At 44.4% G+C, this 17,440-nt stretch overlaps 1 protein-coding gene across 1 annotated transcript in view; it reads left to right on the top strand.

The window, feature by feature from the left end:
• Window positions 1-14,399, top strand: part of SH3BP4 (SH3 domain binding protein 4) — a 70,131-nt gene extending 55,732 nt beyond the window's left edge. Inside the window, exons 2-5 of the mRNA XM_063933242.1 lie at window positions 1,371-1,567; window positions 3,969-6,322; window positions 8,473-8,661; window positions 12,897-14,399. Of these exons, the coding sequence (XP_063789312.1) occupies window positions 1,450-1,567; window positions 3,969-6,322; window positions 8,473-8,661; window positions 12,897-13,121 (2,886 nt within the window). The 5' untranslated portion in view covers window positions 1,371-1,449 and the 3' untranslated portion in view covers window positions 13,122-14,399. The remainder of the gene's footprint in view (window positions 1-1,370; window positions 1,568-3,968; window positions 6,323-8,472; window positions 8,662-12,896) is intronic.
• The last annotated feature ends 3,041 nt before the right edge of the window (window positions 14,400-17,440 follow it).

Consider the following 17,440-nt stretch of genomic DNA (forward strand, 5'->3'; position numbering starts at 1 on the left):
GGAAAACATGCACTGATAAACTAGGCACACTTTGGCATTTCTGTATTGTGGAATGGTTTCCAGTATCCATAATGTCAGTTTTTATTTATAGACCAGGTCACTAAAATAAGGCTGCAAGGAACAGGCATTCCAGGGAGCAAGAAAGACGTGGCTATTAAGTTAGTGTAAAAAAAAAGAAAAAAGCATGTACTGTACAATTCAATTGCAGCAGATATATGGCGCACTTGTCGGCAGGTGTGTACCCCCGATATGTCTATGAACAACGTCATTCAGACATATTGCGTCGGCACTGCAGCACAGCCAATGGGCACTATATCTGCAGATATATTGGCACATTGTGCTGTGTGTACAGGCGGTCAGCACTTTCTTCTGGGGCCGACATTACAGCTGGGTGGGTAAATTCAAATGGCTGCTTAGCTGCACGACAGGGACGGACATATCGACCAGCCAATCGGGAAGTGTGTATGCCTACCTTGATCGGCCTCTTGGTTGGCGCGACAGCCGGTCCACCGACATATCTGTCAGGCGCCTACCCAGCTCAAGTCAATTAACACACCTGTGCTCTAGAAAGATAATCTGGAAAACATGCACTGTTAGGTTTCCATGAGGGATGGATTTGAGAAACACTGCCCTAAGTTGTAGAATACCTTTTTAAGGGGATCAGTATGATTTACCGGCAGCCAGGATGCTGATTGTCAGTATGCAGACAGCGGCGTCGCGGCCGCCAGTATGCCAGTAGCGGTGCAAGCACAAAGAGTCCCCTTGGGGCACTAAACTCACCACAGGTTCTGTTCTGACTCTATGGGTGTCGCGGACACCCACGAGTGGGAATAGCCCCTGTGCGCCTGGATTCCGGCTGTCGGCATTGTCTGCTTCTGGGATTCCGACGTCTGTGTCCTGACCGCCGGCAAATTAACAGCATCCCCTTTTTAACTGACTTTTGTCCATGATGTTCACAAGAAATGCAATTCTGAATACAATAATGTTTCCAGAAACTTTGAGGTATTTTTATCAGGTAATATCACTTGAAATTTTAAGAATGATAACAAGTAGCTACATGCAGCGTTTAGGGCCACTTTGCAAAACGCTGACGTTAAAAACCACAATGCTCTGTAAACTCTGGTAATTTGCTGCCCTATCATACACAGCTTGTAGCCTCAAACGGACGTTTTCAATCTTCAACCTCCGTATTCCATGATTTACACGTGTTCTGTAAGACCTCTTTAAATTCTGTTTCTCTAGAGAAATCAATTAGGGATATTTTTCATGGAATGTACGGTGTTTAAATTTCCCATGCGATTTTCCCCCCCCCCCATTTACTTCCAGCCTACTCATACACTGCTCAGTAAGCTCACGTTTGTTCTCCACAGCTGCCTCCCATCTCTGGTGATTACAGAACGGACTTTTAACAAGAGGACATGTCACCCTGAGTGGAGAGGTGACTACAAGATGGCTGCTCAGAAGATTCGGTCTGCTAACACGAATGGTCTCCCTCGCTGCAAGTCTGAAGGGACGCTTATAGATATTAGTAGCAGTGCACCTGACCCAAGCCTTAATGATGTCAAAGGTGAGCAAATTATCTGTTAGTCAATAACCAATCGGTGACCTCAGTTTGTTTCTGTGAAGTACTATTTTCCAATATTTCAATTCATGTTCCTGCATTTATAAATGGTGTATGTATGTGGAGCAAGAAATTTCTGAACACTATGCAAAGGGAAAAGATCTGGGAGGCCACCTGTATCAGAGGAACAAGTGGCTCAAAGTTGATTACCGTATTGATATCTGTCACGTGACTGAGGGCTCAAACATAGTGTGTATATATGTGTATGTATGTGTGTGTGTGTGTGTATGTATGTATGTATATATATATATATATATACACACACACACACACACACACACACACACACACACACACACACACACACACACACACACACACACACACTATGAGAGGACACCTGGGCAAGTATACATCATTTGGGACTGAGTGGTGCCATTACTTGTGTGTGTGTGTGTGTGTGTGTGTGTGTGTGTGTGTGTGTATACATACACACACATGTATAGTGTTCAGTGCAGTGTGAACAGTTTATCATGTTGATTGCATAAAATATTGTAGCAGAGCAATTTCATTTTTGATGTTTCCTCTTTATGTGGTTTATGAAAGGCTCAAAGGTAGCGTGTGGTCCAGCTGCAGTTATTGGATAGGGTTGTGTGATGGGAACAGATCAATGTGTGTTTGTCCTTAAACAGGCCTCAGAGAGCAGCACTCTCTGTACCTGGAGACTCAACAAGGTTAGTAAATGCACGTGCATTAGAAGAACTGCCTTTTAAAGGGCCACTAACCCTACTTGAAGAGTTGCCTTATATAAAAGAGCTACCAAGTACAGTACCATATATGTTATGTTCCTTCAGCTAATCTGATGATAATATGTGTGTTCTATGGGGCAAGGGTAAGTGAGGTCCAGTAGTCTGTCAGTATTCCCATTAGTACGCTGCAGTCAGCCACATTTAACCACCTTTCTGCAGAAAATGGCTGATAACGGAGAACAATAGTTTGCTGTATAAGTCGATGCAAATAGCAAGTGAATCCTCTGATTTTCTGTCAATGTAGGAAAAATATATTTGTATATTTAGCAATATTTTTTAGTAGCTTGTTTATATATGCAACTTGTATTTTTGGGTTTGTGTTTCTTTTGAAGATCTCCTAAATACAAGTTTGCGTATACCCCATTTCCACCAAACTTATAACCTGGGATATAGCTGCAGCAACCCGGGTGGGGGTGGTTTAGTGGGAAAGGGTCAGATCAAAATGACACTGGTTGCATTACCCAGGTATCCGACCCTGGTAGCTACCAGGGTTGAACCCAGCACCGACCCGGGTAGCGGAGACCTGGGTCACACTAAAAGTATGTGGAGAGCCAGATCCCCAGCGCTTGGAGATGTCTTCTACAAGCGTCAGCAGAGGGAAGACTCTGCAATAACCCAGGTCCAGCTTGCGGTGTGAACGGTGTTTCAAGCCAGTGTGACACTGCTTGAAACAATGTTGAATTACCCAGGTTGGACCTTGGTTTTTTGAGGAAAAGTGGAATTATCGCCTCCCAGCTATCCAGGTTTTTGGTGGAACAGTCCTGGTGCATGGACTAAAAGATGGGTGGGGCTTATACTAAATTGGGTGGAGTTCTGGATCAGTGTGAATTTCTCATGTTTAAATGTTTTGAGTGATGCTTATATAAAAATGGAATTAAAAATGGCACTCCATTATGCTCTAAACATCTTTTCTTTTTTTTCCCTCTGTTCATTGTCTTCTTCCTCTTCCTTTTTTTTTTTTTTTTTTTTTCTTCTCGTGTTTCTTATACCTTCTGAAACCTTTGTAAAAGCACTCACGCTGTTATACTAGTATTTTTAACCTGTCGCTAGCTAGGGTGGCCGCCTCATCTTCTGTGTCTTTCCTTCCCACTCTGTTCTCTCCGATCTCATTTACCCTCCTACCCATCTGTGCCTTTTCATGCATGTCTCTCTAGCCTCTTGTGCCCCCTCCTGGCACCTCTCGTCGCTAAATGAATTGACCCCTATGTGTGTACATGATGGGAATCGCTGCTGACAAATACATTTTTCTTAACAGAAGGGTCTTAATTTCCATCAACACGGGACAGCCGCTGAAAGTTGTCGTGTTATCTAATCTTCCAGCTATTCAATGAAAATGTTTTGCAGCAATGTATCCAGCACTGACTTGTATTTCCAGAAACACTCTGCAAAGATTACAGTAAACCTGTTCCACTTAGTGTTTGACCCTCCCTTATCTAAAAAGATCTAGAAAATGCAACTGAGTGCCTCCTAAATTTGCCTTGAATGTCACACATAGCATATCTTTACCATTGTACTGTTATGTCTAGCCATGTCTAAATTTGCCAGGACAGGAAGTGGTAATGCTAATTTTTAATTTTTTTTTTCTCCCCTTTTTTTAGTTCTGTCACCAAGTTCTCTGCGCATTGATAGTCCTACATCCCTGGAGAATGTAAAGGAGGTGGTAGCTATCAAGGATTATTGCCCCAGCAACTTCACCACCCTTAAATTTTCTAAAGGAGAACACCTATATGTACTAGATACATCCGGTGGTGACTGGTGGTACGCACACAACACAACAGAAATGGGCTACATACCCTCTGCCTATGTGCAGCCCCTCAACTATCGGGACTCCTGCCTTAGTGACAGTGGTATGATTGATGGATTGCTGGAAAGCGTTGATGAGGGTGTGAAAGAGCTGGATCTCTTAGGTGATTGGACTGACTTCCTCAATCAGAACACTGTCAAAACAAATAACCCATTCTTGCGGACAACTGCTTCAAACCCCTTTCTGAATGGGCCTGCGATAAGCCCACAGAGGATTCCTCCAGATTCTGAGAATTCAGTGGATTTACTCATCTTTGACCCATTGGCTCCTTCTTCCACAAGCTCTACGGAAACGAGTACTGATGTGTTCTTAGATCTGTTCTCCAGTGCCAACCAGAAGGATGTAGTGGAAGAGACTGCACCTGTAAGGAGGGACAATCCATTCTTCCGGAGCAAGCGTTCCTACAGCCTCTCCGAGCTGTCAATCCTCCAGGCAAAGTCTGAGAGTCCAGCCACGGGCAGCTTTTTTGCTGGTCTCAAGTCCCCAGCTCCTGAGCAGTTCCAGAGCAGGGAAGATTTCCGAACTGCCTGGCTCAATCACCGTAAGTTGGCCCGGTCCTGCCATGATCTGGACTTGTTAGGCCAGAATCCTGGCTGGGGTCAGACTCAACCTGTGGAGACGAGCATTGTCTGTAGGCTAAACAGCTCGGGGGGTGCCGTGCAGCTACCGGACACCAATATAAGTATACATGTCCCTGAGAAGCATGTCGCTCCTGGTGACACACAGCAGATCTCCCTTAAAGCTTTGCTAGATCCTCCATTGGAACTCAACAATGACCGGTGCACAACGGTAAGCCCTGTACTGGAAATAAAGCTCAGCAACATGGAGGTGCAGAACTCCCTCACATTGGAGGTAAAGGTCTCTGCAGAACTGCGCATTAATGCTGCTGCTGCAAACCTGGTGGCATTAAAATGCTTGCGGAGTGATGCTAAAGAAGGCCCTTACACCATGTTGCCACATGCTTATACATATGGGGACAATGTTCAAGTAAAGCTGGACAATTTGGAGCCGGTTATGTATGTTGTAATGGTGGCACAAGCCCAGAGCGTTTTGCCCCCTTCCACTGTGTGGAACTATATTAATAAAAAGGTTACAGTTGGGCTCTATGGCCCCAAACATATACATCCTTCGTTCAAGGCTGTAGTTGCCATATTTGGGCATGACTGTGCCCCAAAGATCCTCTTGGTCAATGAGGTAAGCCAGCAGGCTTATGGGACAGCACCAGTGTCTTTACAGCTGTGGGGAAAGCAACAGTTCTTACTTCCCAAACCTCACGATCTTCAGCTTTGCCTTTTTTCCAACATGACAAATTATCGAGTAGAGGCTGGTGACCAAGGCAAGATGGTGCGAGGGTTCCAACTTAAGCTGGGCAAAGTCAGCCGTTTAATTTTTCCCATCAGCTGCCATGATCCTGCACAGCTCTCGGATTTCACTCTTCGGGTGCAGATCAGGGATGAGTTGGGCAACATCCTGTCACAGTACTGTGTGCAAACTCCACAGCCTCCTCCAAAAACTGGACTCAAATCCACAGGACCAAGAAGATTTCTGAAGAAGAAAGAAATTGGAAAGATAGTCTTGTCTCCTCTGGCAGTCACCTGTAAATACCCAACGTTTCAGGACAGACCGGTACCCAACCTGAAATATGGGAAACTACTAAAGACTGTTATGCGGCAAAGTAAGAATCAATATCTGCTGGAGTACAAGAAAGGGGATGTGGTAGCTCTCCTGAGCGAGGAGAAGATTCGACTCAAGGGGCAGCTGTGGACAAAAGAGTGGTACATCGGTTATTACCAGGGGAAAGTGGGCCTAATTCATGCTAAGAATGTGCTGGTAGTAGGGAAGGTGAAACCAAGCTATTTCTCAGGCCCAGAGTTGACTACAAGTGCACTTCTAGAACAGATCTTGCGCCCTTGCAAATTCCTGACCTATATCTATGCGTCAGTGAGGACACTACTCATGGAGAACATTGGCAGCTGGAGGTCCTTTGCCGATGCCCTCAGTTATGGAAATCTTCCCCTTTCCTATTTCTGCCGGGTGGAACTGGACAGTGAGCCTGAGAAGGTGGCGTCTGTATTGGAGAAACTGAAGGAGGAGTGCAACAACAATGAGGGCAAGGAGAGGAAGTCCTTCCAGAAAGAGCTCATTTCGGTAAGATAAACCCCTCTCTGCAAATATTGTGGTTACAGATGCTTCTTTTTGTGCTTGCGTTGTGAGCTAGACCAGAGCTTCCCAAACAATGTCTTCAAGGCACCTTAATGGTCCAGGTTTTAAGGTGTTGGGTTTGCTTTACCGGCGGCTAGGATCCTTTTGCGGGCTCGCTGCGCTCGGTATAGGTTCTATTCCCACTCTATGGGTGTCGTGGACATCCACAAGTGGGAATAGCCCTTGGCCTCCTGCCGGCATTCTGGCGGCCGGGATCCTGGCGTCTGTATGCTGGCTGCCGGGATCATAACTACATCACTTTTTAAGGATATCCATGGCTGAGCACAGATTGTAAAATTAAGTTGATTGGGGTACTAATTAAGTCACATTTGCCCGAGCTTGGTTATCCTTTAACCCCTTCCGTGGTGGGTTTTATTAAAAAGTACACACCTCCCATGGTGTGCGTTTAAATTTTGGGAGTGCAGAGGTTAAAGTACTGGGCGGTGGGGGGGGGGGGGGGGGGTAGTGCAGAGGGGCGAATTCCCGCAGGGAAACACACATGGGCATTTCCAGCGTTTGTTCTCGTGCAAAAAAACCTAAAACAGCAGGTTTTTATCTAATAATAATAATAAATAATTTATTATTATTTTAAAAAAAAATTACAAAAAAAACACACCTACCATGGTGGTTTTTTCACTCTGGGGATGCAGGGGTTAAAGTGCAAGGGGGGGATGAGCAGGTGGGCATCGCCTGCGTCAGCACTGATTCATGACCGCATAGCGGCGCCCGGGAATCACCATAAGCCATTACACTGTTAAGCACGCCCACCGGCCAGTAGGAGTCCGGGGAATCAGTCAGTAGCATACACTGATGAGATTAAAACTTGGACCATTAGGGTGCCTTAAGGACTGTTTGGGAACCTCTTATCTAGACTTATCTAGACTGTGCTTCAGCTGTGGCACAACTGGCATGGAACAATATCCTGGCATTTTATGTGATGCATGAAATAAGAAAACATTTTGACAATATAAATGCAAAACCGATCTCTGCACTCAGGTGAATACAGGGTTCTACATTTAGTGAAATAATGCTCCATTTATTACTATAAGATGTTAATTGGTAGCAAAATCTAGATATTAATATTGTTTATTTTTTTACAAGAGCGGTTTTGTTGCATTGTATAAAAACTAGAACATATGTGGCATAAATTCAGAGGTGGGCGCAGGTGCAGCCAGGACTGCTTCTTTTTCCGCAACCGCATCTGTGCCTTAATACAAATACTGTATCCGATACAGGTGTGGATCATTAAATCGAAAGTGTCTAGGTCAACAATTTTTAGGTTGACAGTCACTAGGTAGACAGGGTTTCTAGGTCGACATGTTCTAGGTCAACAGGTTGACACATGAGTTATTAATGGGGGGTTTTTTGGTGTCGTTTTCTCCGTACAGTGACCGGAAAGCCCAATTAGTGCACCGTGTCCCCTCGCATGGCTCGCCATGCTTCAGGCAAGGTACCTCGCTGCACTTGGCACAGGTTACCGTTCCAATCGTAGTCCACGTGGATCGTTAAGTATGAAAAAGTTAAAGAAAAGAAAAAAATTTGAAAAACTCATGTCGACCTTTTTGACCTGTTGACCTAGAACATGTCGACCTTCAAACCCTGTCGACCTTCAAACCCTGTCGACCTATAGTGGTCGACCTAAACATTGTCGACCTACACAATGTTGATCTTCAGACCGGATCCCATCTGATACTACTGGCAGTGGCGCTATTCTGTGATGGCATGTACAAAGATGCGGCATCAAAGAGTGCACATACCTTATGGAAGGCGCAGTTCCGTTGTCTTAACATGGAATCCTGCCAGTGTGACTGGGACGCATGTGCAGACTGGAAACATCATCTGCTTGCATCCAATGCCACCACTGCGTCCGCATATGAACCAGGCCTATAATGTATATATGAACATTTAGAGTTTAGCAGATGGGGAAATAACCTAATGTCACTGCACAAGACCCTAGGAATAGTACATGCCCGAGTTATACACTGCATAGGATAAGCTTCCTGTTCTACCATAAGACCTATATGTTTATAGACTCATTATCTCTGTTGAGCAGAGTAGGATGCAGTAACTGATGGTCCCATACTCCTTGCTTCTAGGCTTTGCTAAAGATTGACTGCCAAGGTCTGGTGGTCCGCCTGATTCAGGACTTTGTGTTGCTCACTACTGCGGTTGAAGTCGCTCAGCGCTGGAGGGAGCTCGCGGAGAAACTGGCAAAGGTATCGAGACACCAGATGGATGGCTATGAAGCACCCCATCGTGACAAGAATGGGGTCCTGGATGGTGAGGTAAGAATGAATGGAATGGAGGGCGTGCCAGGGCATAGCGCCAAAACGGTAATCCGAGGAATGTCGGCCTATGAAATCTGTGACCTCACGCGTAGCTCTCACCATTGTAACTGTTTGTTTTAATATATATATATATATATATATATATATATATATATATATATATATATATAATATAGTGTGTGTGTGACGCTACTGCCCTGTGCAGTACTGAGACAATGAGGGATACTCTCAAATGTAGTGTTAAGGATTTAGGAGAGTTTATAAACAACTGCCCCAGAGTGGCAGGGCTCTATTGGGCTGATCCAGAGGTGTGGGCAAATCCCATCACGACTGAGAGTCCGTACACAGCGGTCCTGCAAAAATATGCAGCCGTAGGGATTTGTACAGTCTCATACTGGTAGCATCTGTAATGCACTGCTTGCGTACAAAGACGCTTCATTGGTGGCACCATCGATCATCTGAGTACCCCTATGATATCAGAGCCTTTACAACTATGGGCCTAATACAGACTGATCGCAGCAGCAAATTTGTTAGCTAATGGGCAAAACTATGTGCACTGCAGGGGGAGGGGGGGAGGCAGATGTAACATGTGCAGAGAGCGTTAGATTTGGGTGGGGTGTGATCAAACTGAAATCTAAACTGCAGTGTAAAAATAAAGCAGGCAGTATTTACCCTGCACAGAAACAATATAACCCACCCAAATCTAACTCTCTGCACATGTTACATCTGCCCCACCTGCAGTGCACATGTTTGTTTTGTTTTCCCATTAGCTAACAAATTTGCTGCTGATCTGAATTACCCCCAGTGTATGAAGATGCTGTGGCAGGGATGAGATGCATAGCAGTTGTGACATGCCTGCGTTTGCAAATCCCTCCACCTGTTACCTCCCGCAAGCGCTCACTGTTAATCACTCCGTGAAATAATCCTCGCTATGACCACCGTCTGTAATCAGTCTTGTGATTCTGACACATGCGCAGTAAAATATAAAAGACATCAGCTTTGTGTGCACCACTCTGACACCCAGTGTGAAAGCGGAAGAACCAGAGTCGGATCCTGGAATTGCCATAATAGCTCTGTATTTCAAACCTCAACTTGCCCAAATAGATATTAATACCAACTGGGTTGTGTGTCCATTACTAGAGACTTGTGACTGGAGGAAGGGCTGGGTATGGGATGGTGGACCTTCACACGGATTTGGGGGGCATATGGTTTGCAAAAAAAGAATAAAACAGATTAATACACTAAAACAAGGAATGTTATGGTTGTTGTTTTTTTTTGGGGGGGGGGGGTTGTTTTGCAATATCGCGTTGAGAATTCCTCTTTTCCTTCAACAAGCTCTCAACCAAAGCTGCCTTCCGTGGCGCTAGGTCTGCTGACTTTCCCAGAACCTCTCTGCACACACCAGAAGACCAATAGCACAAACTGCCTCCATAAAACCATGAAAATAATTTTGATGGAGTAAGAAAAGTTGAAGTACCACAAAAAACACTTAAACTGATCAAATTATGTTGAAAACCCCACAAAAGAAGCTAGAATGAATTAATGAATTACGCATTAAGAGGCTAAACAAAACTGCTGATGTGAGAGTCTAAATGAACAAGGCTGACCCCCAGTGGTGAAATGAGTTATCGAATTAGATTTGGCCTGCATGCAGGCCAATCTAGCACCGGCGATAGCGACACGTGGGGCCGCGCATAGCTATCGCTATGGGGCATACACCCGGAGAGATCCGTGCTTAATTTCTAAGTTATCTAGTCGGATTGCTTAGAAATTAAGCACGGATCTCTCAGTGTGTTGACCACCCCTTTACTCTGTTTGGCTGGATCATCTCTTCAGGTAAGTTGTGTCAGGAATAAACTGAAGAAACACAGCACTGTAACTTTACAGTAGCTAACAAGGATGGAAACTGTATTGCTAGGCCCCATACCAAAATAGTTGTCAGGCTCTGTCTGTACAGTCCGTCCTTCTGCAGTCCCTCGATCTTTGGCCATCACTGCACAAGCTCTAAGATAAGGCAGGCAAGGGTGGAACTTCCTCCACATTTACTAGTAATAACTACAGCATTGCAGTATGTGCAGAGGCCACAGACTTCACGCACCCATGCATTTGTGTGTATGTCCACCAGTGGTAACAGATTCCTTGGTGTGTCTGTGCATGTGGCCTACTGTAAAATCCTGCTAAACTAAAATAAATATACAGGTAACTCTGATTACTGGAAAATGTTGCAAAGTATGAGGGTCATTCTGAGTTGATCGCTCGCTGACTATTTTTGTAGTGCAGCGATCAGGTGAAAAACTGCATTTATGCGCATGCCCCGCAATGCGCACGCGCGATGTACGGGTACAAAGCTCTTTGTGGTTGTGCACAGGTTCTAGCAAAGTTTTCCTTCGCACTGACGGCCGCAAGAAGATTGACAGGAAGGGGGTGTTACTGGGTGTCAACTGACCATTTTCAGGGAGTGTTTGTAAAAACGCAGGCGTGTCTGAAAAAATGCAGGCGTGGCTGGACGTTCGCTGTGCGGGTGTATGACATCAAATCCGGACACGAATAGGCTGAAGTAATCGCAAGCGCTGAGTATGTTTTGAGCTACACTGAAACTGCACAAAATATTTTTGTAGCCGTTCTGCGATACAACCGTTCGCACTTCTGCTAAGCTAAAATACACTCTCAGTGGGCGGCGGCATAGCGTTTGCACAGCTGCTAAAAACTGCTAGCGAGCGATCAACTCGGACTGACCCCCTATATGTAAATATTGCAGCACGTTAAATGATCCATGCTATATAAATGTATTTTTCATTTTGCATTCCTATACTACTGACCGTACGGGTTTTTTTTCCTGTGGTTGAAATCTGCTCAGTAGACCTATTGTCCATCTTCACAAAGAAGGTATCTTCTTTATGGCAAAGAGAAATTCGGAGTTCCCCACTGTGCGCAAATAACAAAGCAGCCACTCCACCAATCTGAGCGACACACCAATCACTCCAAAATAAAACGACAAAGATACAGTTGATTGGAAAGAAACGGCGCTAAGTAAAAAAAGGCTCTACTCCCCTGTAAACACGCTTTCTTTCTTCTTTGTCCTCTCAGCCGTATTCTCAATTATATGTAATAGAAAAAAGAACAACAAAACTTAGTGTAATCCTGTTACAACATTTCAAATTGATAACAATGACACTCTTGTGGGTTCAGAGAGCTACACCTCCACCTTTCATGTAAATGATATTTGTGGGGATGCCCCCTATACAGTGCACTCACAACTCAATGCTGTTTGGAAAGTCTCTTAGCAGTGCCTTTTATTGATTACCATCACCATAAGACAGGATGTACCGGGGTTACCCACTCTGCAGTCAACTCACTGTGATCCACTCCAGGGGAGTAGAGCCTTTTTTTTTTTACTTAGCGCCGTTTCTTTCCAATCAACTGTATCTTTGTCACCTTCTTTATGGCATCCGAGAGCCTGCTGACATTACACTGAGTTGGCAACCGCTAACTATGTTCTGTATGTAAAGGTGCGTACACACGCACCGACACAGTCTAATGGCCGATACAGACTACATTGTGCCCGGAGGCATGTGGTCAGTATCTACCCCGTCTCACACTATATTTTCTTGTAATGCCGATCCCGCAGGACCGCGCATCGGCATCGCAAGTGCATACACACGGGGGGTAATTCTGAGTTGATCGCAGCAGTAAGTTTGTTTGCAATTGGGCAAAACCATGTGCATTGCAGGGGGGGCAGATATAACATTTGCAGAGAGAGTTAGATTTGGGTGGGTTATTTTGTTTCTGTGCAGGGTAAATACTGGCTGCTTTATTTTTACACTGCAAATTAGATTTCAGTTTGAACACACCCCACCCAAATCTAACTCTCTCTGCACGTTATATCTGCTCCCACCTGCAGTGCACATGGTTTTGCCCAATTGCTAAAAATATTCCTGCTGCGATCAACTTGGAATTACCTCCACGGTGCGATATTCACCATATCTCTGTGCGATATGGACTATAGAGTCCATATCGCACGGAAAATCAGTGTGTGAATGCAGCTTAACTAGATTTATATTTGACCTTTCGCTCCCGGCACACACTCTCTGCCCTTATGTGAGCTGCACGCATACTTTCTTAGGAATGGAATTTTGAGGTGTGAAATTGTGTAGCTCGGAACATCAGATACCCATGGTTTTGTCTTCCTTGGTTCTAGGTTTCACAAACTGTCACATTCTCTTCTGTTGCAGGCCATGTGGAAACCAGCCTATGATTTTCTCCTTACGTGGAGCTCTCAGATTGGGGACAGTTACCGAGACGTCATCCAGGAGCTACACACAGGGCTGGATAAAATGCGCAGCCCCATCACCAAGCGGTGGAAGCATCTCACAGGAACGCTAATACTTGTGAATTCACTGGAGATCCTGAGAGCCACAGCCTTCAACACAATGGAACATGAAGACTGTGTCATCTAAGACTGCGCAGTACCTAGGAGTACTGATCCAGCAAGGGGTGCTGCAGAGGCTTGGGGGAGGGGTGGTCCATGTTTTAATAATTATTGTAGAGACCTGTGTAGTGTTGTTCATAGATGCATTTCAGACCGTTCCTGGCATAGCACCCATGATTGTCCTCTGACGCTCCAAGGAACTGTATGTGATTGGCGCAGGAGAAGACTTGCATGAACAAGGGTTAGATTTACACCTTGATCTATATTTAGTTTAATCCATGCAGACAGACCTTTGTTGAAGTGTGTGCACTTGGATGTCCCTGGATTTTAGGCACCGGTTCTTGTTGGTTTTATCTCTGGGGTGTGTGTACAGTGTAAATAAGTCACAGGGTGGTTTATAAGACACAGAGATTTGTGTGTATATATATATATATATATATATATATATATATATATATATATATATATATATTGTTGTCCTGACTACTTGTCTTTGTTTCTAGTCCCAGGACAAGCACAAGTACATATTTCATCACTTCACCTCACGCCCCCCACCCTTTTTATAGTTGTGTGACTCCCCCAACACGGGATTGTTTGTGCTTTAAACTTCATCGTCTGCATGGAACATTTTATATGACTTTACCTGATGTATTTTTGTTACCATGTGTTTTTTATTTATCTCTTTGGCTAAGTATAGCCATATGTACATATGTAATTTAAATCCCAGAGCCCTTGCCCTGAATGTGTGTGCAGCAGCTACAGGACAATCCTTTGACACATGTGCCTGTTACAGCAATAAATGAAGAGGGAAGGGGGTTTAATATCGCTTAAGGCGTTCTGTGGTGGGGTCAGAGGCCGCTAAACCCACACGTAGAGCAATATCGGCAGGTTACCACTTATACCGACTTTGCCTGAATATAATTAAATCTCATGTTGGGTGAATTGACCTCCCTCCTGTATCGGACTCTTTTCTAGTCATGGGGTCACTATGACTTGTTAAGGTTTTGGCTGTGCCTTATATCTTTTACCAATGTGATTATATCACTGCTCCCTGTTAGATATGTCTGCTCCTGTGCTACGTCAAGTGTCTCATTGTTTCTGTCTTTTATCAAACAAGGTCTCTTCAGTCCAGGAAAGGGGGCTAAATATCATTTCCACTAAATGACTATCGTTGGAGGAAGTGGAGGAGCAGCAAACCACCTTCTTCTCTATGTCTATGTCTTAGTTTTTATTTCTGACAGATTTCTAACTACCTCGGTATCCATTTCGCATAAGTCTAATAAAACTCGAAGGTCAAAGAACCAAACTACTCGTGTTTTTTGTTTTTTCTGCTGAAAGTTTCAGGGTATTGAGGTCACTTGGATGACTGGGACTTATCTGAACCATGGATAAGGTTATAGAGCTCAAGGCTGAATCATCTTCTGTACGGCAATAGAGATGTAACCCTTTTACACATTTACATATCACCATATGTGTAGCGGTATCCGTTCACATGGTCGACCACTATTGGTCGACATTGACATGGTTGACATGGACACATGGTCGACACGTGAAAATGGTCGACACATGAAAAGGTCGACGTGAGTTTTGTAACTTTTTTTTCTTTTCTTTTGGGGAACTTTTCCATACTTTACGATCCATGTTGACTACGATTTGAACGGTAATCTGTGCCGAGCGAAGCGGTAGCGGAGCGAAGGCACCATGCCCGAAGCATGGCGAGCGAAGCGGTGCACTAATTGGGGTTCCCAGTCACTTTACGCAAAAAACGACACCAAAAAAAGTTAAAAAACCCACGTCGACCTTTTCATGTGTCGACATTTCATGTGTCGACCATGTGACCATCTCGACCATGTCAATGTCGACCAATAGTGGTCGACCTAATGACTGTCGACCATAACATGGTCGACCATTCATACCGGAACCATGTGTAGCAGGGCCTCTAATAATGTTTCTTTTAAAGCACCTTTTGCCTGCTGGAGTCCAAATACTAGACTTTAATCCAAAGCTTGTAAATGGGAAAGGAACACATTGGTTACAATGACCAAATAACCGCTAGGATATGCACTTGGGGGTGAGGGGTTTGCATTGTAGTTCTACTTATGTACTCTAGTCTAATTTCAATGCGTTCAACTTGAGACCAAGGACTGTCCTTCATTGATCCTGAACAAAACCGCAATGATCAGCTTTTGACGTGTGGAATCACTAGTGTTTAATGGGTACTTCAGCTAAGGCAGATCACTTCCTTTCAATAACTTTATGCTTTCTTTGGTTTAGCTTTCCATATCTCAGAAGAGGGGTCATATGTTGTTCAGCTTTTTAAAATACTATCGGCGGGATGTAATGGAGTCTGAGATGGATTTGCCGGGTTTAGTATGAAATACCTACAATCAAAATTCCAATAGCAATTGACCGATGGTCAAAATACCAACATTTAAAATGTCATCAGGTCAAAAAGTCGACACAGTTTCATTGCTTTTTTGGTGTGTATGTCGACATACGTCAACATGGACACCGTATGTGTAGCAGGACCTCTAATAATGGTGCACTATGCTTCGGGCACGGTGCCTCGCTGCTCTCGGCAAACTATATTATATTCCCCCTCCAGGTCCACTGGGATGGTAACGTATGAACAAGTCGCTTTCAATGAAAAAAATCATGAAAAACCCATGTCCACTTTTTGACCTGTCAACATTTTAAATGTCGGTATTTTGACCGTCAGTCAATGGTTGTCAGGATTTTGACTGACGGGATTTTGATTGTAGGTAAATTGACCGCATCCCGATTTGCCATGTATGTGTTTGCCCCTTTTAAAAAAAAAAAAAAAAAAATCAGATCATCGGCATCCCGCCCCTCCTGTGGTCTCTGACTCCATTACATACCGCCACATATATGTGCGTATTGTATCAACAGGAGAATTCTATTTTTAGCACACGCATGAAGACAGAGGTAGTAACTGAGCATTTAGCCCAGCACTCATTGGCACTTGTACAAATATGTCACAATGCACCATGGGGTCAGACAGATGCTGCTCTTTACATTCCACTGTGGGTTATTTCCATCCCACTCTGTCGCCGCACGTTGCCTGGTTACACTTGCAATACTTTACCTGCGGCTCTCATTACATTTGACATTTTCCTTCCTCGATTACCAAAGGAGGTGTTGGAAGCTGAAGGCCTGTGACCACCACAATCACTCCAGAGTCATATTGGAACTGTTTTTGTTTGATTTTTCTTTTCTCCTTTGGACCCTTTTCAAAGGTCTTATTTTAGAAAGCCTCCTAGCTGCATTCAGGGTGACAGTGAAGCGGTTTCCTGTAGTGGCGGGGGGTGCAGACAGGCCCTGCTGCAGGCGGAAGGGAGATTTGTAAACAAGGTGACAGGAGAACAATCTATCAGTGCAAACCAACTTGGTGAAAGACAGCAGGCTTCCTGCTGCCGTCAGTTCCAGAACAGGGCCTGGCGCCATCTAATGTTACAAAGAGATTCTGACCTGCGGTGGGCGCACTGGGGCTCTTGCAGAATTTGTGACCCTTTTTCAGTGTCTCTTCAAAGTATGGTCAGGCATCTCTATTTATTGTTTTTGGTCTTTGTTTTTTTTATGCTAGTTGAACAGAACACACATTATGTGAGGTGTGGAACAGGCAGACAGCCATTGTTGATAGCATTCTGGTGTGCAACAATGTCTATCTTGGCATCTGCAATACAATAATGTGGGTTCAAAGCGAGCTATATAGTTTCTGTAAGGGTCTGTAGAATATACATACAGTGTTCATGGGTGAATGTGAGTGCATGGAGTAACTTCTGCCAGTCTACAAAATACAAAGAACAAATATATGGATGGAGAGGTTTAAATGGCTCAAAAACTCACATTTCAGCAATTGTTCGAAGCAACACAGTTGACCTTTTGTAAAAGTGTATTTATGCCGCAGAATATTTTAGCTTCTGTTCTGTTCCTTATCCCCCCCCCCCCCCCCCCTCCCTTTTCACTTTCTACCAGCTGGATTCCCTGGGCTTAGCGGTTCTCAATCATTTTCCACCAGGATTTCCTGTGGCATCCTGGTTACAAATTGTGATGGCCATTTGAATTTCCCTAGGTTAACCTTAGTGTTAGGGACCCACCAGGTGAGGTCACCTGGCCCCGTTTGGTGTGCCCATATTTTTGGCTGAAATTCTGTGAAGCACATCAAATTTACACTATTATATTGCAGACTTTACTGTAATTATTCTGATTAGCAGTGCTAAGTATTTAGAGTGTATTTAGAGTGTGCACCTGCATTTTCCCTTATTCTTAAGGCCTGTACACACTGGCCGATATATCGGCCGTTCTCTTGAACGGCCGATATATCGC

This window comes from Pseudophryne corroboree, chromosome 7 (assembly GCF_028390025.1).
Source record: "Pseudophryne corroboree isolate aPseCor3 chromosome 7, aPseCor3.hap2, whole genome shotgun sequence".
In the NCBI taxonomy this organism is placed as follows: Eukaryota; Metazoa; Chordata; class Amphibia; order Anura; family Myobatrachidae; genus Pseudophryne; species Pseudophryne corroboree.